This window comes from Oryzias melastigma, linkage group LG12 (genome assembly GCF_002922805.2).
Source record: "Oryzias melastigma strain HK-1 linkage group LG12, ASM292280v2, whole genome shotgun sequence".
Classification (NCBI taxonomy): domain Eukaryota; kingdom Metazoa; phylum Chordata; class Actinopteri; order Beloniformes; family Adrianichthyidae; genus Oryzias; species Oryzias melastigma.
Window position 1 is genome coordinate 18,876,846 of NC_050523.1, and position 22,213 is coordinate 18,899,058.

Here is a 22,213-nt window from a genome sequence, read left to right on the forward strand (position 1 = left end):
TGTGGCCCTTTGGCTTAAAAAAATGAATAAAACATGGGTTACAAGTTTTAATTAAATTTTTTAAGTTAATTGAATTTTGTCAATTAACTGTTAAAAAGCATGTCAATAAAGGTTTAATTTACTGTCCATCTAACCTTAATGATAGAAAAGGCGTTGTTCTTATTTGTCTTTGTGTTTTATTTTGAGAGGAATGTAGATGTGCTGCAGTCAAAACTAAAAGAAAGTAAAATTGTAATTTACAGAATAATATATTTTATTTCAATTATTTTAAATATTTAAACTTCAAGCTTTACTTATTTGCACTGCCCCTTTCACTCAACTGAAACACAAAGAACTTTATATAAAAGCAAATAACAGAGAAAACAGGACATTTATACAAAAAATTGCATCGCTCCCATACGCCCACCCAGTTTCCCCAATATAACCCATACAGCAAAGATGTAAGAACTACAGCTCTAAGACTGGCTTTGAGCTGCTGTGAAGAAACAGTATAATGTGGATCCATTTATTCCAAGGCCCAGTGCGACCACAGGGGTCATTGTCGTAGCACCCGCACAGTACAGAGCACTGCAGGGCCCACGCTACGACTATTAGACTACAGTGGGACTTCATTTCATAAATGAATGGCTTAATGGCCACAAAAACATAAATAAAATCTATTTATCCCAACATAAAATGGGACAATCTCGCTGGATTTTGTTGAGTAAGAAACGAGCCCAAATGGCTCTTTAAGCATTAGAGGTCGCCGACCCCTGGGTTAGGCAAATGTGTTTACATAATAAAATGTTGATTTACGAGATGACGACCATGTGAGGAAGGAGAGAGCATGAGCAGTTCATGCTGTGTTTAGATGCAGCTCCTGTCATGATATAAAAACAGGAACTGAGTAGACACTTTCCTGTTAGCATGAGGGATGGAACGACTCACTTTCCCCTCAATTAGATTCAAACCTTGATTTTTGGGGTTTGTTTCTGTTCGAAATATGAGTTCTGTGAAAAACCAAAACAATAAAAACGAAAAATCTACTTTTTTAAAATTAAAATCCTTACATTTTTTGTGTTTTTTTTACATATTCTTGTGGCATTTTTCTGACATTGAAGGACATGTGTGTAGAAAATTATTATTTTAATTTGATTAATTCTTTATTCAAATGGTTGTGAATCAAGAGCAAATGAGAAAATACTGTTTTAAAAGAAGAGTGTATTTGTGATGTCAAAAATACACAGGGCGGGACACAAGCTCCCTCCTCCACCGCTCCTCACTGCAATGGGGAGGGGGGTGGACTCCACGCCAACACAACTTAGAGATGAATTTCTAAAGAACTCCTACTGCTATGCATTTGCATTTTCAAATCACATAATTGCTGTAAACAATTTATGATAAGAAAATAAAATAAACGTGAATACTAATAGGATGTTTTGTCTTTTCTGTCCTTTTCTGTTCTTTTTTTGCCCACATAAAGACAAGAAAATAAATGACCCAACCTAAAGCTTTTAATTGTAGTCCCTATTAAAAGAGCTAAGAAGTAAACTCAAAGTAAAACTAGAGACACAAAAGCATTTTTTGTTCACCAAATCGACAAATGATTTTTCCAAACCTCCAAGATACCTGCGCTTTTTTTTGTGCACAAATTCAAATATTTTTAATTGTCTGCAGCATAATTCATCTTTTTTTTTTACAAAGCGTTGTAAAATATACATTTTTTTTATTGCTAAAGTGATCAAATGTTAAAGGTAATTGTTTAGTAATATTTGTTTATTTCTTGTTTGTGTTATATTTATTGGATGATTAAGTCATTTTTAAATGTAGCTGTATTTTCTTTATTTTGCCCAAATATTGTAGTCATTCTCTATTTGCAGAGCGTGAGCGACAGTCAGCTATTTTGTTATTATCATCAAAACATCTCAACATGTAATAATGTCAGTCAGTCATCAAGTCTTCCCGTGTGGATATGAACAGGAAAAACATCTGTCCTGAGCTTTTACTGCTTTATGACGTGGAACCTCAATGAACAGTTTTGTCTGTGTAATTAGAGCACACACTAATGACGTCCAGTAATGGTTCCACTGGTCTGTCTCTAGAGGATAATAAACACTGTGATGGTCACCTCTCATTATTGAATGCGGTGACCTCTCCACCTTCAAAAGTCCATCTGTCTGGGTTTTATATGCATGTCATTGTCTTCTGAGTCATTTATAAGATTGACTCCAAAGTGAGAATTTATTTTTCTTGTAATTCTGCACATCTCTTGAAATGTCTGTAAAAAGACAAAATCAAGCTACATATGTTGCTGAATACTCCTGGATGTGGAACCTTCAACTCTTGAAGAGTCATTCAGGTCAATTTCTCACGAGTAAAGCCCAGTAGGAGATCATTTTTTATTCTATCATGATAAAAATGAATAAACTTCTTTTTAAATAAATAGAATATAAACATAAAGTGAAAATAACATTTTTAAAATATTAATAGTTAAGAACTTTTGACAGTGTCACACAACTTCCTTTCAAAATAAGACACCCTATGTCAGCAGTGATTAAAAAAATGTTTATTTTGCCATTTGTGGTGGATTTCAGACAGAAATGTGTAAATCTAACAAGCTAAAATTAAATCAGATTTAATTAAGTGACCCTAGCCATATTTTTTTAAACATAAAATCCTTATTTTTGCTCAAAAACTAAAATTTGGCCCTATAATGTTGTACACTTTAAGTATCAACGATCTGTCAAAATGCCTTACCGCTTGATAGACTGTTGGAGCATTATGGGTATTATATTCAGGAGCCTTGTAGAGTGATGCATTACTTTCCCTTTCTTACTTACTTTTTTCTTTCAGTTACAATTAAAATTAAAAAAAAAATTTTGAGTCTCATGTTGCAGACTCTTGGTGAAGTGCCTGCATCAAATGACCCCAAATCTGTTTTAGGTTAAACAAGCATCACTTCTCGCTGAGCTGTATTAGGATGACTGAACAAAAGAAAAATCCCAACCTGTGGCACTTTTGGATCCATTCATCCAAAACAGATTAATTATTACTGCCGAAAAACGGGGGAATTTCCCGTTTCCATGGATCCTGGAGGCCCTCGCCTCACTCCCCCTGACCTATTTAACCCTGGCATGTTAGATAAAAGCGTCTGATTAGTGAACGGGAAAACACTAATTATCTCATCTAAAGCTAAAAATAGAAATACATGTGCCTGTTTTAATCACATTTCCATAAAAGCAAGAGGTATTTATGCATTTATGAATGAAAAATCATTTATACATGATTTGTTTCTTTAATTGTTTATCCTACAGGTGTTAAAGTGTTCACCGTCCATCAGCAGCTTGTGGCTTCATTTCTGTGTGACTCCTCTGTCTGTTTCTGAGCCAACACAACCGTCACTCTGTTTCCATCTGTCTGTTTCTGGCCCCTTTTAACCTTTTGTCTACTTTCTCTATTGAAGCCTCTCCGTGTTTTTTTTTTTTTTGTCTGCTTCCATTTTTACTCATAAACATCCTCTTACACAGTGTTTGAGTAGTTTTGTGAATCAGAACTCTCTGGTTCAGTTCTGTCTGTTTATAATCTTGTGATTTTTTTTATTTAAAAAATATATATATATTTTAGGATGGGGCCAGAAATGAAACATCAATTTAAAGAGAAAATAGCATTTTTTTTTATATGAAAGAGTTTACCTCTTTTGACAGAGGTTTGCATGACTCCCTTTCAAAATAAAAGACCCCTTGTATCACATAGGATCACCTCAATACAAAAAACGTAGTAGAAAAGTGTAATGGCAGCGGTCATTAATATTTTTTTTCTTTTTACCATTTTGCGGTGCATCATATCTAGAAATGTGTAAACTGACTTGCTAAGCTTAAATCAGTTAATTAAGTGACCCTGACTGTATTTTTGAACCATAAGGTGGACTTAAAATCCTTAATTTGTTCAAAAATATAATATTCTGCTCATTAAATTTCATTTTCTGGAATAATCGGTTCTCTGAAATCTGTCAAAATGCTTTAGTTGGACTTGTGAAACATACTATCCCTCAACTGTTTTTTTGTAAATTATAGTTTACTTTACTTTTTAACCTTCACACATTTTTTTGCTTGACAGTTACTTTTTCATATCAGAAACTTTTTCTTTTTCTTTTCCAAGAACACCACAATTGAGGAAAATAGAGGCATTTGTGGCTCTAATCGTTTTTTTAAGCTTCCAAAAAATATTGTCTCTTTATTTTACATGAATCTTTAATCTGCATGTCTGCACAAAAAGTGCATGTTTTAAATACACACAATATATATATATAATGCATATATATACAGATCAACTGAAATTCCCCTCTACAGTGTGGTTGTGTAAAAGCCAAAAGCCCATTAAAGTGAACTTACTTCCTGTTGGAACATGGCGTGGCTCCCCCTGCTGGTGACTTGTGCTCATTACAGACATGTTTGGCAGCTTTCTGTGACTTGAAACAGTCTTAAAAAAATAAATCTGCACATTTCTACATTCAAATGTGCTGTTTGATTGTGTGTACATACAGTCAATTTTCAAACTACAAGGCAACAAAAAAGTGTCCCATCAACCACTGCAGCCACATCAAGCTCAGTCGGCCCCATCCACAGAGCTCAACATCACAGAGGGAAGCCCAAAAAGTATGCACACACATTAGTGGGGACTTCAAAATAAATCTGATGTGCCACAACTTAGGAGACTTTATAGCTGAGCCAAGAGCTCAAATCTGAGGTTTTTCATTAAATCCTCTAGTATTTATAGATGGTGGTGAGAGTTTTTCTTCTTTACCAAAACCAGTCATCAAGCAAGCTTTTGATATAAAAACCACAACTACAACTGGAGAATTATGATTTATTCTGCAACGTTTCTGTACCAGCAATTGTACCAGTTAAGGCTGCATGAATATGCAATATATTTATGAAAATAATGCCAAATGGCAAAACTCAGGACACAAGTTGTGAATCATTTTGCTACATATGGATATTTTATTATGAAAAAAAAGTAAAAAATGCTTTTATATTCTATATTCAACATTTACTCTACAATACTTCCATGATTGTAAAATTTGAGTAAATACAGTATATACAAAATAAATATTGATCCAATAACTAAAATTAAAAAAAGGACAATTAGTCATAAAAAAGTTGTTTTTTTGTGAATCTGCAGATGTACTCTTTAAAAAAATCTAATAAATAAATAATTGAGTATATTGTGGATGTAAGAATGTTGAAAAATTGTGTTTTGTGCTTTTGAAAGTAGATAAGAGTGCAGCCATTTTTTAAATGTTTTAATCCGACTGAGCAAGAACTTATGAAAAATGGAGATGTAAAATGCTTTTTTTAAACAACATTTTGAAATTGTCACTCAATGTAAAAACATAATGAAGATCGCAACAATTAAAAAGGAAAAATAAATAAATAAAAAAATGTGGGAAATAAAAAAATGAAACAAAAATGAAAGGAAACCACTGGAAAACAAAAGTAATTTCCAAAAATCAAACTGAAATATTAAAAATGAAACACAATATGAAACTGTAAAAAGTATGTACTACAGGATGACAATTTTTGTTTTTTGACACTAAATTAGTTTTTAAATATGCCTTCAATATCTGCAAACTAATAGAAGTTTAATGATTACTCCAGCACATATCCAATACGGCTTCATGTCAAATAACTTTCAGTTGAAATGATTGAAAACGTCATCATTCAGTCGGTGATGTTGCGGTCACTTATTGTGCTTCATTTATTAACATTTAATTTAGATTTTTGTTGTTTTATATAATTTGTTTTGTTTTTTTAGTTGTCATTGTGATCTTTCATATGGTTTTAGGTTGAGTGATTTATTGATTTGAGGAAAATGTTGTTTTTAACATGTTCGTGTAGCCTTTTGTCATAAATATATGGAATAATTTAGCAATTTAAGTATTTATCTACTCAAATTGCTGTGAATCAGAAGCAGGTGAAAAATATTAGTTTGAAAAATATTGTAGTTGTTAAATTGAAGCTACATTCGGCAGGTCACAAGCTCCCAGCTCTGCTCCATTCTGATGCATCCGCTTGCAGACAAATAGATCCGTGAACGTCTCTCTTTTCCTCGCCTCCTCTAGAATCTGGTTCAAAACTGTACAACTCTTAAGGTCCAATATTGATTGCCAATTTTGTCCCACCGCTAATGTTAGGTTATGGATGTGAAGATTGTAAAATAGCGGGAATTAGAGTGAACAGAATGAAGACGGGAAGTGGGGGCGGGCTTATCCCAGACCAACAGCCCCATCCAAAACCAAGTGGAAAATTTTCGGATGAACTCCTGTCACTCTGCAGAAACTATGACCTAGAAAACAACACAGGCTTTTAAAATTTGCCTAAAAGCAGCATAATCATAATTAAACGATCACTGGGAACAATTTTACAATAGATGTAAAAAAATGAATGGAGTGAGACTTTAATACTGTAAAAATATATAAAAGGTTAAATAATTGGTACAATTTTAGTTCATTAAATTGTCTTAGTAAACATGTATGCATGTATTTTTGTGTATATGCATTTTTTTTATGTGTTTTTGTATGTTTAGTACGCATTTGGTTAAGGATTTTGACTTTATATTTGTGGCATATTTGTATTTATTTGGATGGGTTTCAATAAGCAAGATTCTTCAGCCCACTCCTTTGTGCTTCATTTAAAAGTAGTAAACATGTTTCATTTGAAAAAACGAATAAACTTCAAGCTTCAAAAGACTTTTTGTTTTAAACATTTACAGCTTTCAATTCGTTCCCTCTATGTCTATTTTAGAGTTAAATAAAGGAGCAATGTTACCAACAATGAAGTACAGAAGAACAAAAAAGACACAAGGAGATAACTGTTTATTGTTTATTTTAATTAAGAATATAAATCCCTCTACAAACTCTGAGTACTAAGCAGACCAACAGTGAAACCACATCACCAGAATTGCTCTTTAAATGTGCTTAAGTCAAATTTTTGTGAAATCTGGTGAAAAAAATAATGCAAAGGAATAAAGAGCTTTGCACATTCAATCTGACATGTAAATTGTCTCTTTCTTATTTGTAAAGGGAGTAAACATGACAAATGTGCAAATGTGTCCATGCATAGCAAATTATATACTCATTTTTGCAGTTTGATTGAGCTCATATGCAGCAAGATTTCAATTTTAGATTAAAAAAAAAAAATAAAATATAGAATTATAATAATTTAACTTTCTTTTTTTAAAGTTTAGAGATGAATGTCATCACATTAGAAAGTTCAATTCTGCAGATGAAATAGAAAAAACCCAGATGGTCAAACTACTATCTGAATTCAGATCAAGATTCTGGTTTGCATGATGATGAATAAACTTGGTTAGTCAATAGCTTGAAACAAAGTTATACAGTGTAAGTGAAAGCTCTCACTGGCTGAACAATGAGCAGTACGTCTATTTCAGTACAAGTTGAAGTCACTGTGTGTTTTCACATTCACTCATGTGGTTTCTGTGGGGAATCTGGTTTCCAGAGAAACCAATTTACAAGTTTAAAACACACAACAGTCACCAGGTCTCAGCTGCTGTGCTGTCTCATGTGTAAATAACCTCCCCTTTTGTTTAGTATCTTATCCGCTATGTTGAGTATCAGCTTTCTTTGTGCATTCACAAAGAAAATTGACTTCGCTTGGAGAAATCTGCCTAAGCAACCAAGGTTCTTTAATACCCTACCCCAGATACAGAACTGAAGTTTTCTGCTTTACCCCAGTTGACTGTGTAAGTCAAAGGTATTTAAAGAACTGGACAGAGTGACCCCTCCCCCTTTGGAGGAGGTACCTGCTGGCTCCAATTAGAATCCAAAATCCCATAGACTTCTATAGAGAAATTAACAGTCATTACTCAGTTATTAATTTGTCAGAACAACTATTCTTGATCTGATACTTTCTTCTTAACATCTTAATACTTTTTTTTCACGATTTTGTTTCTTTATTGCAAGCTTTTTAGGTTATAAACTGACCAATCGAACAAACTTACTTGTGATTTGCGTCAGTAGTTGCCGTACAAACGTTGATTCATAGACCGTAGATGGGGATGGACACCACATAAACGTCTCCCACATAAAATGCCTTACCTATGGCTCCAGTGAAATGAAGCCAATTCAGTCCTCATTTTTCTGCATTACAGGAGCCGCCATTTGGAGCCAGTCGACAGTGATTGGTCTGAGTCGGTCTGTCACGTTTCTAGGGCAACTACTATTGCCCATGTTGGAAGTTCACACCCCTTCCACTGAAAGCGGCTTGGGAGAATCTGTCACGTGTTCAAGGCGGGGCCATCAGGCACTACATGCTTTTACTGAATCATTTGATTGGTCAATTTATAACTTGAAAAACTTAAGATACAGAAAATACTTTCATGAAAAAATTATGAGCATTAAGATGTTAAGAAAAATGTGTCAGAGCAAGAATGGTCATTCAGACTAATAGAATGACTGAGTAATAGATGTTTATTCCTCTATAGAGCAGATACTTCCTATTTGGAATGCAAAGGGGCAAGAGTCACTGTCCAGTCCTCTTTTATACAGTCAATGACTCAGACCAACTCGGACCAATCACTATTTTCTGGCTCCAACATGGCAGTGTCCGTATGGCCGAAAAATGGCAACTGAACTGGCCATTTTTCGCTAGCATTTTCTGTGGGTGACAACACACCCACTCTGTCCAATTCTATGTGTGCAGGCTATTTTGGAATTCCCATTTCCCACCCTAATCTCCAACTACTAAAATGCTATATAATGCCCTGGATTTAAAAAGCAATTTGGACACCATGCTCAATACTTTTTTTCATCTTGGTAAACGCCGGATGTGGCGTCACCGATATCATGAATAAATACAAACATTTCCTGATGTCTATTTATGACTTCACCGTGTTCTGATGGTGAAAATGTGGATGGTTAGTTAAAAAAATTACATTTAAACACTTTTTTTTTTTTTTTTTGCAAAAATTGTTTGGCCACAATGCATTATGGTCTATTTGCTAATGTAGTGAGCATGATAGTTTTTTGCAAAGACTTCTGGGAAATTTCTCGTGCACTCGATGTTGGAATACTAGATTTGGACAGCACTAGAAAACGGCAAACATGCTATATAGTGAGTAGGGAAGAAATTTGGACATAGCCCCAATCAATACTCCCCCCCACCCCCCCTAGGTCTGCAGAGGAGTAAAGAGAAGACCCTGGGGCAGCAGGACAACCATGATACCTTTCTTCACAGAACAATAATCCAGTTGAAGAACCAGAGAGAAGGACCTGATTGCAGGCAAGATGGCAGCCAAACACAACATTTAAGTCATTAAAGAAACTAAAATGTTGGAACTGTAGCCAGAAGATGAATTTGCATAGAAGATTCCTAAACCTAACCCTTAACCTAAACCTTACTTATACCCTTAGCCTAACCCCAAACCCTAACCCTAACCCTGATTCTGTGTTTTTCTACGGCCAGTTCGTAGACTTTGTTCAATGACTTCCCGCTAATATTGGTCTGGCGCCATCTTCGGGCTATGTTGTTTTCTGTGGCCAGGTCCTCATAGAACCAGGAGGCTCCGAATTGCTAAAAATCATAGGCAAGAAAACAAGCAGGCAACTTAGCAAATCTTAAACAAAAAAAAAAGCAAACAGTAAGATGGGTGCAAAAGTTTGAATAAACAAGCTTATTAGAAAAATCATTAAAAATGTCACAATAACAAAACTGTAAAATCAGAAAAGAGGCACAGAGAAGGAAGACTGTTTAACCCTTTAATCCCGGACCTCCAGTGTTTTTGTTCTTTGATTTACTGTAACTTTTCAATCGTTAACACGATTCCAGTAGATTCTTGCAATGTTAAAGATTTTGTGTTTAAGCCTCAGGTGTGAAAGGGTTAAGAAGATACACAAGACAGGAAGACGATAATTCGCTGTGGTAACCTCCGAACAAGGAAAGTTCAAGTAAAAGATTAACATCACACCTGTTTTCAGTGCAGTTACAGGCTTTCTGGATGGAACGGCCCACCAAACCCTGTTGTGTGACTCACAGTGTGTCACCACAGGTCTCCATGGGAGCGGCTCATTAGCTTTGATAAAACAAAAGAATAAGCAACCATGCATGTCAGCAAGGCTGTGTTTAAGCATAACAATGGAATCCAATCACACATGCAGGTTTCTGGAAAAAAAAACCAAACACACACACACACACACACACACACACACACACACACAGACCAGCAGCAGGTGGGTGTGGTTTTCACTGACTAGCTAAACATGCCAGAGTTTAAATGCTGAACTCTCACATTTACAGGCTACACCTTCTCTGACAGTCTTTTCTTCACTTTTCCTCCTCGGCTTTTTCTTTTGCTTGTTTTACTTCTACAAAACAGAAAAAAAGGTATCTTATTTGACCAAATCCTTTTAGTTTGAACTTTTTGACTTTGTAGTTTGGTTCTCTATGCTGTCATTTTGTACTCTTTGGTGAAGCTGGACATTTTTCCCTGACAAACACAGAGAGACGAGTACTGCAGAGATGTCGCTGCCTGGGTTGGTGCTGATCTGTCTGTCAGTTGTTCAGCTGTGTGTGGGGGATCAGCCGGTGGAGGAAGTCATCCAAGCCAGTAAGTGTGAGAAATTACAGGAGCAGCTTTTAAACATGTGGAATGATCATCACTTTGCTTGTTGAATTTCAAAGATGTCTTTCTAAATGCAACACGACTCCCTTAACTTCTATATAAACGCAGCTGCTTAAGAACCTAAATATAATCTGTTAAAAATATCAAAGTAATCCCAGTAATCCCACATGTACTCAGACAATCTGAAAAAATGGGATTATAGCTCAATAAATTTATGTTATTTAATCATCTAAGTGTTTTTTTTCTATTGAATTCCAATGAAAATTAAACTGTTTTAAAACTAAAACAACATTTTGCTCTAAGAGAGAATCTCTGTGTGACTACGTGGCAACAAAATGTGTTTTGGTGTTGTTGGTGTGTAGACGGTGACGGCATGCTGCCGTGTGGTTGGACACTGTGAGTCACAATGCTGGGATCAGCTGCAATGAGTTCATCTTTGTTGAAGTTGCTATTTAAAGTGACAGAGCGCAGGCTTTGAAAATAAAAAGGCATCCTGTTCTGTGCCTGTGCTACTCAAGTACTTATTCATCATCCAAATACTTCTTTGAAGCGAGAGTAATGAAAGTAAACAGTGGAGAAATGAAATACTGCTTCTAAAATCTGTCAAATCAGGTCAATATCAAATATACTAAATGTGCAAATATACTGGTAATTTCAGTTAAGAAAATCAAGAAATGTACTAAATTTTCATAAATAGAAATATACTTCAATCTACAGTCTATTTCCAATGATGTGTAAGATAAACTAGAAATGCTCAATAATGAGTTTTTGCAGAAATACAACTGATACTTTTGTTGAAATTATTAAATCAAAATCTTTTAGTTTTTAGCAAAAAATAAAAGTGGTTTTACCATGCTTTTCTATAGTCTCCCAGAGTAAACTATATCCATTTTTATGATCATATATTACCTTTGGAACACTAAAAAACAAATTATTTATAAAATATAAGCTATTTTTGTGAACTCTTTTCATACCCAGAAGTAAAACGATTTGATGAGGCTCTGCTTTCGCTCCTTGAGGGTGCCGCCCATTCCATGACGTCATCCTAGAACAGTCCTTGTTAGCGTGTCACCCACAAAAAAACAAACAAAAAAAAAAACGTAATTTAAAAAAAAAATACATATTGACGTACATACTGTGTAGCTTAGGAGTTTATTACCCAAATTTGGCACAGACAGAATGATGATAACTAATGGGCTCACTTTGCGGCAAAATCAGTTCAATGAAGACAACAACAGATGAACATTTTAGGATTTATTGAAATGATGAGAGCATTGTTCTGATTAGCACTGACTGTGGATGTTTCTGTTCTCTTTAAAGCATTAATCTCTGTTTCAAAATCCTTTTCATGCGTATCTTTCTTGCTTTGCTCAATAATCAACGTTCAACGTTTGCCGCTCCCTTTCTCGACCAGGAAATAGTCTAATCCCTTTCTCATCCAGGAAATAATCTTCTCCCTTTCTCAACCAGGAAATAGCCTGCTCCCTTTCTCAACCAGGAAATAGTCTGCTCCCTTTCTCAACCAGGAGATAATCTGCTCCCTTTCTCAACCAGGAAATAGTCTGCTCCCTTTCTCGATCAGGAAATAGTCTGCTCTCTTTTTCCACCAGGAGATAATCTGCTCCTTTTCTCGACTAGGAAATAGTCTGCTCCCTTTTTCTACCAGGAAATAGTCTGCTCCCTTTCTCCTGCCGTCTTCCCGATATTTTCCGTTTGCTTGTGCCGTTCTCAAATACGTTCAGGATCCATCCCAACATGTCGTGTAGATTTCTCACCAGAAGTTTCTTTATGAAGTTTGAATGTTAAATCAAATGAGCGTTTCTTCACCATCGCTACACTGGCTCACAACACAGACAGCCGGCGTCTGCACGACTGTGCACAAGCCGGGGGTGGGAAGGGACTCTTGAAGCTAGCTGATCACTGCTAGCTTCACTGAGAAAGTGTTTTTGTTATCCTGGGGGCGGAGCAGACTCATCCTGGAGGGGGCGGTTCTCAACTAGTGATGTAAGTATGTGAGGATCTGCTTGTTTTCGCCAGTATGGGAGGGGCTGCTGTTGAGAGCGCAGGTTTACAGAGAAATGTGTGAATGGATCAAAATACCACTTTTGGTTTGTTTACAGTGAGGAATGAACAGTAGAATACATTTCTAAAGCTCAAAAAGTTGATTTCTCATGGTATGGTCCCTTTAAGTCAACCACACATCACTGGTATTTGAGCAAATATCAAGTTTTCTGGGACACTGATTATTGTAAATAATCTATTATGGTGAGTTTCACTGGAGAAAATCTTCATTCTGACTGTACAACATTAGCTGCTTTTCCATTGACTATGAAGTTGCACTTTTGTGATAGTAAATCCACCTAATGGAAACGTGACAATTTTGAAAAAACTTCCATTTATTGACTAAAAGTCTGTCAATTGTGCACTTAGAGGAGGTGATTCTTGAGGCTTATCGAAATTAGCATACACAATATTACCAAAAGTATTGGCTAACCTGCCTTGACTCACATATGAACTGAAGTGCCTTACCATTCCCAACCCATATAGTTTAATATGAAGTGGGTCCACCTTTTGCAGCTACTTCAGCTTTTTTAAGAAGGTTGTCCACAAGGATGAGGAGTGTGTTTCTACGAATTTTGACCATTCTTCCAAAAGCGCATTGGTCAGGTCACACACTGATGTTGGTAGAGAAGGTCTGGTTCTCTAATTCATCCCAAAGGTGTTCTGTGGGGTTAAGGTCAGGACTCTGTTCCTCCACACTACACTCTGTCCTCCATGTCTTTATAGATCTTGCTTTGTGCTCTGGTGCTAGTCATGTTAGAAGAGGAAGGGCCTGCCCCAAACTGTTCCCACAAGAGCATGGAATTGTCAAAAATGATTTGGTATTCTGAAGTATTGTACTACCACAGTGCTGGAATGTGTCCTCACTGTGGGTTAAAACTGACTGGGAGCCAGAGCAAAGATTTCAGAACTGGAGATATTGGAGGTGTGCAACCGAGTCTAGAACAAGGTGCTGCCGATTGATAGTAATTTTCTTACCACCGGAAAGTAGGACATTAAAATAATCTATTCTAGATGCTATGAAAGGATGCATTCATAGTTTAACTCTGGAGAGAAAGTGTAGTTTAGGCTTTAGCTGCAAGACCTCACAATTGATGTAGACTATCATACTTAGTACTTGCATGTGATTCATTTTTGTGCGATTAATTAATTGTGACCTGTAATTAATTATTTTTTTTTTAATTGCAATTATTTTTAACTAAATATTTGCTGTAAAAAGTCTGTTTTTGAGATATTTTCATTTAAATTCATGACATTGTGGCAGCGTACAAGATACAAAAAAATGATTTTGTGAAACAAAAGACTCTCAATCTTTACTTTTACACCATCAAAGGGCTCTGTTTTTTAATGTTAAACAACAAAGAAAAAACAACACAAAACAAGAACAAAGCATCAGGTGCTCAAATTTAACACATATAAATAGTAGGAAACCAATTAAAAAAATATTAAAGACAAAATTCAGTTTATCATCCGATGCGATCAGCTCTCCATGTCTCCCATTAATTCATGATAACAAACACCTCATCTGGCGTTATCCCTTAAATGAAACAGATCATAGCTGTGGGCTTGTTTGCATTACTTCTGCTGAGAACTACAAAGTCACTCAGTGATGACGTCTCAGCAGCAATGCGGCTAACAACCACAACTTGAAAATGATTGTAGTATTTTACAAACTTTACGTTGTTCTGGAGCAGAGGTCTGCAACTTAAAGCTCTGGAGCCACATGCGGCTCTTTTACCCCTCCACAGTGGCTCTCTGGCTAAAGACAAATCAATGCTAATTCAGAAACCCTTACTTTTAAGAATTACTATATTTTATTTAATTTATTTTGGTTAAGTTCATAAGTTTATGGCTGAGGTGAACCTAGAAGATAAACTGTAACCAGATTTAGTTTCATGGAATCAGAGGAATCTAGTATATTAGTGGAACATACGAGCAATTATTCCAATAAACAAAGTGTAAAAAAAAATGCTAACAAGTCAACTAAACTCTATAAATCATTTTAAATCCCTAAATTTACTGGATTCTTCGTTGTCTGTGTCACTTTGGAAAAACTCTGCCAACTTCTTCTTCTGTGTTGCTGTCAGTACAATATGCTGATACATACCTACAGTGCCCTCTAGTGGTAGTTAGTGAGAACAAAGCAAACGTGAATCTCTTTTTTATTTTTAGTGTCACGTATAATTAAAAAAATGCTGATTTATGCTTTATATTCCAGCCAACTTGTTTTAACTTGTGTTCCTTCCACGCAGGGACGGTTCCTCTGCTGGGTGGGTGGCATGAGCGTAACCCGGAGTCCCCTGAGGTTCAGGAGGCAGCTCAACATGCAGTGCAGATGATCAACACAAACCCCAAGTACAAAAAGTTGTTCAAACTGATCTCAGTCAGCAGTGCAGAAAGCCAGGTTTGCTCCATCGTTCACAAAGAGGAAGAAGGTGTTGTTCCACAGAGTCCCATCTGAGATGCTGTGCTCTTGTCTTCAGGTCACCAACATGATCCACTTCAAGATCAACATGGTCCTGGGTAGAACCAAGTGTCTCAAGTCAGAAAACCATGATCTGAAGCACTGCAGTCTGTCTAAAAAGGTATACCCATGTTAATAAGCCCAGTGTTTCAAATGTTTGAGCATTTTGTGTTTGGAAAGGCATCATTTACTGAAGCAAATAACACAAAAAAATTACGTTAAAATGAGAAAAATCCCTAAAAAAAGCAAAACACATTTATTTAATTTAAAATATTTTTTTTTCACTCACACAGCAACTCCAGTGCAACGTTGAAGTGACATTTGACCCCCGCAACAGCAGGCACAACCTCCTGGATGACAAGTGCATAAAATTGATGACAAAGGTCTGATTTTCTGAGAAAAGAAACATTTTGTTGTTTTTCATCTTTGGATTTTTTTCTTTTAATGCAGTGTTTTGGTTATGAACCCACTTTTACAATACCAAAATGAATGTAGAAACGAAACACTTTAAATGAAAAGGATATTATTTTTTGTGAATAAAATTGGGAGATTATTCATTTATTTTCGCCTAATGGTATTTTGCAAATATATACTTTATACTATGAAGAAGGTTTATGTTGTTTTATCCCCTTGATGATCAAAATATGCATCAAACCACTTGGGCTTGAAAATTACCTTAATTTAGCATCAATTTGAATCCAAAAACATAATAATAATAATAAAAAAAATGGAAATAAATGTAGCCATCAAGGGGTTAACCACAGAAATTGGTGTCATAAAGACTGGATTAAGTATTTTACAATACATATGTGTGTGTGTCTATGATGGAATATTTTAAGATCACATAATTAGCACATACTTTCTGATGGAACAGCAAAGCCACATCCCTGAGGGACACAGTTTCCCTTTCTTTACCGTGGCCTACAGTGGGCTTTTCAGCCAAATTCCCATGGAAACTGTCCAGTAATGAAACAACCAGATGCCACCTATTCTCAGTCTCACGTTGAAAACGTCTGAGGAAAATTTGACTCACGGTTTAGGTCATGAAAGGCTGACTGGGCAAGTGGCTGTAAAACAATAAATCTTTGTTACCAACCAGCAGCACTTCTTCTGCACTTGATCATTCTTCAACTGTGGGGATAATGGAGTTTTCCACTCGTGAGCGGTTTCCAGGAGCCTCTCAAACAGACGTCGATTCATGCAGACAATGAGCAAACATGAGCTTTAGATACAGTTTTCCAAAGTCCAGTTTCAATCCTATAAACCTTAACCGAACGTAAGGTATAGTTTTAATGTCAGGAGAAGAAAATTAAAGTTTGTAAAAGTAGATGGAAAATTAGAAGGCTGCAAAAACGAAGACACACTGTGGTGACCAGCTGGACAAAAACATGAACGTACTTGATGCTTTCATTATTATCAGCTTTAGCTGGATACTCTTTTTAAACACTTTTTAAAATTTGTGTATATTTATCATTTAAACATAGGAGAAATTTCTTAAGTTAGTTTTCTTCTAAATGTAAACTCTCAGTTGGTCAGTTGGTCGGTTTCAAGCATTCATTGTAGATAACACAAGAAAAAATCTGGATGGTTGATTGATTGATTAACTGATTGATCTGGTTTATATCAAGCATTCATTGGGAACAACACAAAAAAATTCTCATAGATTTATCAAACTTATTGCAGAAATAATGACGTGCATTAATGATTAACCAACTAACAAAAACAACAAAAAAAAGACGCTTTAAACTCACTAAATATGGTCATTGTCAACTAAAGTCAAGTAGAGTTAAATTTATTCCTTGAAAAGGAGTGGGAAGAATATAACCTTTATAATTCCACCCCTGAAAGTTTTTCATTTTATAGTTTTAAATCATTTTCAAAATCATCATAAAATTTAAAAAAAAGTAACAAAACAGAATAAAACTTGATCCCATAATTAGAAAATACGTAGTTAGCAGAGATCTTGGGACTGAAGAAAAGACAGGAAGCAGAGCTGGTGGTAGCAGAGATGAAGATGCTGAGGTTCTCTTTGGGAGTGACCAGGATGGATAGGATCAGGAATGAATACATCAGAGGGACAGCACACGTTAGAGGTTTTGGAGATAAAGTCAGAGAGGCCAGACTGAGATGGTTTGGACATGTTCAGAGGAGAGACAGTGAATATATTGGTAGAAGGATGCTGAGTCTAGAGCTGCCAGGAAAGAGGTCTAGAGGAAGACCAAAGAGGAGGTTTATGGATGCAGTGAATGAAGACATGAAGGTGGCTGGTGTTAGAGTGGAGGATGCTGAAGACAGGCTTAGATGGAGGAAACTGATTCGCTGTGGCGACCCCTGAAGGGAAAAGCCGAAAGGAAAAGAAGAAGAAGAAGAAGTAGTTAGCAGAGATCTAGTAAATTATGTAGTAATATATTTATTTTAATTTAAATACTGCTTTTTTATGATTTTCATGATTTTTGATTTAGGCAAATTTTTATTGAAGTGTTTTTTTTTATTGAATGCAATACGCTCCAATAAAGAAAAAAATATATGATGAACAAATAGAATATTTAATTTTTTTCTTTTGCATAATAAAAAAACATGCATGTATTGAAATATGTGCAGCGTTTGGAATTATTGTGTGTTCTTACAGACCACTGTGTGGTAGTTGTGAGTCATTTCAAAGAGTTACAAAGACTTGGAGTGACAAGTGAGTGTGTGTTTGTGTTGGCTGAGGTCATTGTGAAAGCACATAAGTGTGGAAATTCCACGCAGCCCCTGGATGCACCTCGTGCTGCGGGGAATGTGAGTATTACGGTAAACTGTGCAATTAATTAAATTAAACTCTGGGATGGATGTTTGTGGTGCCAAGAGTGTGTTTGTGTGACCCGACAAATTGAAGTTTTGCTTGTATTTGGCAGGTATTGAACTCTGACTGGAAATGTTACACTTAGAGAGAAGAATACAGAAATATTCCTGTTGGTCCCTTTTATTAAAAATACATTTAAAACAACGGGGATGTCTTCATTTACAGATTAAGGGAGACCTTATAGTATAGTGTATAAAAACTGACTTAATACAGAAGCAACATGTGTTTAATAGAACATGCAACAAAAGCTGAACACCAAACTTTACTTTTTAACATCTAAACCTAGAATTTCATTTTTTTGTAAAAATTGGTCTGAAGGGTGTTGTAGTGGTTAACGCTCTCGCCTCAGTCTAAAAGTCTAAAAACATGTTTTATAGGTTAATTGGTGACTCTAAATCGTCCTTTAGATGTCAATGAGAGTTTGTGCAGGTCTACAATGGACCCAACCGTAGCTGGATAGGCTCCAGCAACCTGGTGACCATGAATGAGTATGTTTCAAGATGGATGGATGGATGGTGCTGTCACACGGTGGTCTCAATGTGAGGGGACATTTTGGAGTTCAGCACCTGAGACAGAAGTCTGTGCTGGTGCTGGTACCTGACAAACACATCCAGAGGAGAAGACACAGTAAGGATACAGCAAAGCAGAACACGTTTTCATAAGCTCTGGCGCCATCATCAGCCCAAACATATTAATGCGAGAATCTGAATGCACCGCGCACAACTGGACACATGAAAAAATGATGGCATCCCTGTGTATGTTGAAGAAATAAAAGTCAACAAATAACTTTAAAACTTACAAAAAAAAGAATGAATTAGTGATCTTTATGTAGCTTTATTGTAGCTTTTTACAACCTCATCAAAGTAACAAAGGATTTTAGAGAAAATTTAAAAAAATGAGCAAATTATTAACAAGGAGGAAAATAGAAATAGAATACATGAATGATAGATACAAAGTTAAATTTAACAAGCTAAATAAGTTATTATGCCACCAAGTATGAGTATTAAAAGGCAAAAAGTAACTGATGCTTAAACTTGTTTAGGTCTGATAGAATGCACAGTTTTGGAGGAGCACCTATCCTGAACACTGGTAACTAAACACCTAAACCTAAAATAAAATAAAATATAAATGCTGAATCAGGGCAGTCAATCACTGCAATCAAACCGATTGTCCCTGTGGAGAGAAATGGACTCAGCCCCGAGTTGTGTGTAAGCGTAATTCTTGATTTTTTACTCATACATTTTGTGCATAAGTACAAAAATAACAAAATTCGCAAATGCAAAACTTAAAATTACAACAGCTTGAATCTAACGTGCATAAGAGCCTTACAACAAAGACACTGCAGGGAAAGCTCAGTCGGAGGGAGCAAAAAGAATAGAGAAACTTTAGTGTTAAGTGTTTTAAAAAATCTTATTTAGATGTTTTTGTATTATTTATTGGGGCATATTTGTTTAAGAAAGTAAAAAAATGTCAAGTTTTCACAAGTTATTAATCACAATCTAAGTTCAAAGCAGCTGATAAAAAACTCTGAAGACCCAGCATTCTAACAGCATTTAAACGCATCACTCTTGTGAAAAGAGTCTCACATCAGATGTGAATGTAAATGTGGTTTTGTGTCTGCATAACAAGCGATTTGTGTGTAATTTTTAAAGATTTGTGCATATAGTTAGTTTCAAGCTGTTGTAATTTTAAGTTCTTGTAAATTGTATTTTACATTTTTTTTAATTTTGTAATTTTTGAACTTATGCATAAAATGTTTTGTATAAATGAGAATTACTCACACACAAATCCCAAGATACGCTCAAATCAGGTTGAGTCTTTTTACTCTCCATATGTCCCTCTCCAAATAAACAGATAAACTTAAAAAAAATTAAGGATTTTAAACAAACCTGTGATCTTCATTAAAGAACACAGAACATGTTCTCACTGCCAAATTAATTCTAAAGTTACCCCCAAGTGTACCATCATTTTAGGCCTGTGTTGGATCATGGACTCACTTGATGATGACACTCTGGATTTCTCTGCTCTCTTCCTCTCTGAGCTGCAGAAGAACCTGCTCCAGGATTGAACGCTCCAAGTTCAGATACTGAGCAACCTGGTCATGAAAGAAAAGAAGCGAAAAGTAAAGAAAAGAATGAAAAACAGACAAATTCAGTAAAAACGTGGAAGGATTTAAACCATGTACCACAAGTGTAAATGTATAATACCTTCATTAAAAATTGAAATTCTACTTAAATTTAAGTAAAAAAAGGGTATTTTTAGAAACTATTTAAAAACAACTTTTTAGACAATAGACTATAAATTATTTATGAAATTAAAGTTTGGTATGGGGATGCAACATACAAAATGGGCAAAGATATATAGTGAAACAGCTAATGAAGATAAAAAAATACAGTAATTATTAAAAGCAAAATGAAAAAAAATTCTTGGAAAACTATGTTAATAAAAAACATGTTTGGTAGTACATTTTTTGTGAATTAAACACAACCTTTATTAAAAGCAATTAACACTTTAAAGATTTTTTTTGTTTATCAAAAATTAACTTCAATAAACAATAAATATAGTATTTAATATTGAAGATTTGAGTCTTGAATTAATTGGCCACTTTCAGTAAAAAAAATAAATAAAAATAATTGAAAATGCTAAAGTGAGCTTTCCAGCTGAGATGAACGTGCTTACATCATCGCTGACTTCCTCTTCATGCATGTCCATCAGAAAGATCTTCATGATGTCGTCAGACGGCCCGTACAGAACGCGCTCCCACAGCGGCAGATCTTTGTTGCTCAGCTTCCTCTTTTCTGATCAAAAGAAAAGAGCCTTCATGTCTTTTTATTTTCATTTTTCTTATCTTACTGTTTTATTAATTGCTTCTTTCTTACCTCCACTTTGATGAATGCAATACAGAGCAAACTCCTCTGGATCATTCTCGATCTATAAAGTAAAACAGATATTCGAAAATACTGTATATTAAAGCTGTGAGCGATGTTGTATGACCCTCACGGGACCCCGTCCTTTGGGCCCCATCCTGGCACGCCCTCACTGGCTGAGCAGCAGCCACATGCCTCTCACCTTCCCCTTCTAACCCTGCCATCCCGGTGAGAGCGATATCTGACAAATTCATGAAAAAAAGGCACATTTTTCAAAATGTGGCTTTCTGTTGATGTTATCTCCATAGTTATCTCCATGTTGCTCGAGGAGATAGGAAGCAATAGTTTAAAAACCCCATAGGAGGATTTTAAATTTGCAGCCGCCACTAAAAGTGCTTTTTTTAAAGAATTCAAGATGGCGGCTTGTTCTTGAGGTCAAAGGTTACCAAAACATCAGTGTTGGCTATGGACTTTTTAAGTGAACATGTAGTGTTTATTTCTATTTTTACTGTTCTAATTTTTATATTTAGTGAAAGCGATGCCTCAGTTTTCTAATGATTATTTTTGTTTATTTATTCAGTAAAACAGCTTTTATTGTAACTTTAAGATGTTAGCTTAGCTGAAGAATATATGGAGGGATTTTAAAGTTTTGTTTTTTTTAAATCCGGACAAGGATTTTCTCTAAATGGAGTGCCGTATCTGTACTTTTTAAAAATATATTTTTTCAAAATTATTACAAAGGCAAAACTTTACAGTCTCATTACCTTCAGTTCATGTAAAAACTAAGACATGAGTTATTTATAAAGAAAAATATGTTTTCCTTTTAGTTGCTTCAAGAAAAAAGGCGTAATTTTTTATTATGAACTTATCTTACAATAAATTCAGCGATTTTTCTGAAATCAATGGGGTATTACGCTTTCTTTTTGACATGTCAATGTTTATCTCTTTTCATTGTGATTCTTGTTCTTATTTTTTTTTTCATTTAAAAAACATTCTTTCATTTAAAATGTTACCTGAAAGTTTCACATAACTTTATAGTTATTATTTTACTATTTCTTAATTAAATGTCATTTAAAAGTTTAATGAGTTTCTATGCTGCACATTTTGAGGTTATTTCCAATTTACTCTAATTGAAATAAATATTTAAAAAAAGTTTATCAAATGTATTATACAATTTTTAGAGTTTTGGGTCTTTTTTTTAAAACTGTTTCGGGTATTTGATGTATATAATATTATAAAGTGAAGTCAAGGTGGCATGTTTGTTCTTTTATTTGTTTAAAACTATTTAATTTTGCATATTAATTTCCCCAACGTGTGTTTTTGTATTGCTGGTGTTTCACTTTCTGTGATGTTTACTTA

General features: G+C 35.2%; 2 protein-coding genes across 6 annotated transcripts in view; one reads left to right on the plus strand and one right to left on the minus strand.

The window, feature by feature from the left end:
- The first annotated feature begins 10,236 nt into the window (after positions 1-10,236).
- On the plus strand, positions 10,237-15,703 carry si:busm1-57f23.1 (uncharacterized protein LOC368621 homolog). 2 transcript variants are annotated; one of them, XM_024299595.2, is made up of 5 exons: positions 10,237-10,376; positions 10,494-10,602; positions 14,931-15,082; positions 15,162-15,263; positions 15,436-15,703. In XM_024299595.2, the coding sequence occupies exons 2-5, from the start codon at positions 10,515-10,517 to the stop codon at positions 15,529-15,531; spliced, it is 438 nt and encodes a 145-aa protein (XP_024155363.1). In that variant the 5' UTR covers positions 10,237-10,376; positions 10,494-10,514; the 3' UTR covers positions 15,532-15,703. The 2 variants fall into 2 exon arrangements, with proteins under 2 accessions (XP_024155363.1, XP_024155364.1); XM_024299596.2 differs by having other exon boundaries at positions 10,260-10,379; positions 10,496-10,602.
- Positions 15,704-17,738: 2,035 nt separating this feature from the next.
- Positions 17,739-22,213, minus strand: part of rassf6 (Ras association domain family member 6) — a 16,218-nt gene continuing 11,743 nt past the window's right edge. For all 4 annotated transcript variants that reach the window (XM_024257819.2, XM_024257820.2, XM_024257815.2 and 1 more), the window contains 4 exons: positions 20,867-20,918; positions 20,667-20,785; positions 19,985-20,082; positions 17,739-18,584 (listed from right to left, as the gene is read on the minus strand). In XM_024257819.2, the coding sequence (XP_024113587.1) occupies positions 18,509-18,584; positions 19,985-20,082; positions 20,667-20,785; positions 20,867-20,918 (345 nt within the window). In that variant the 3' untranslated portion in view covers positions 17,739-18,508. The remainder of the gene's footprint in view (positions 18,585-19,984; positions 20,083-20,666; positions 20,786-20,866; positions 20,919-22,213) is intronic.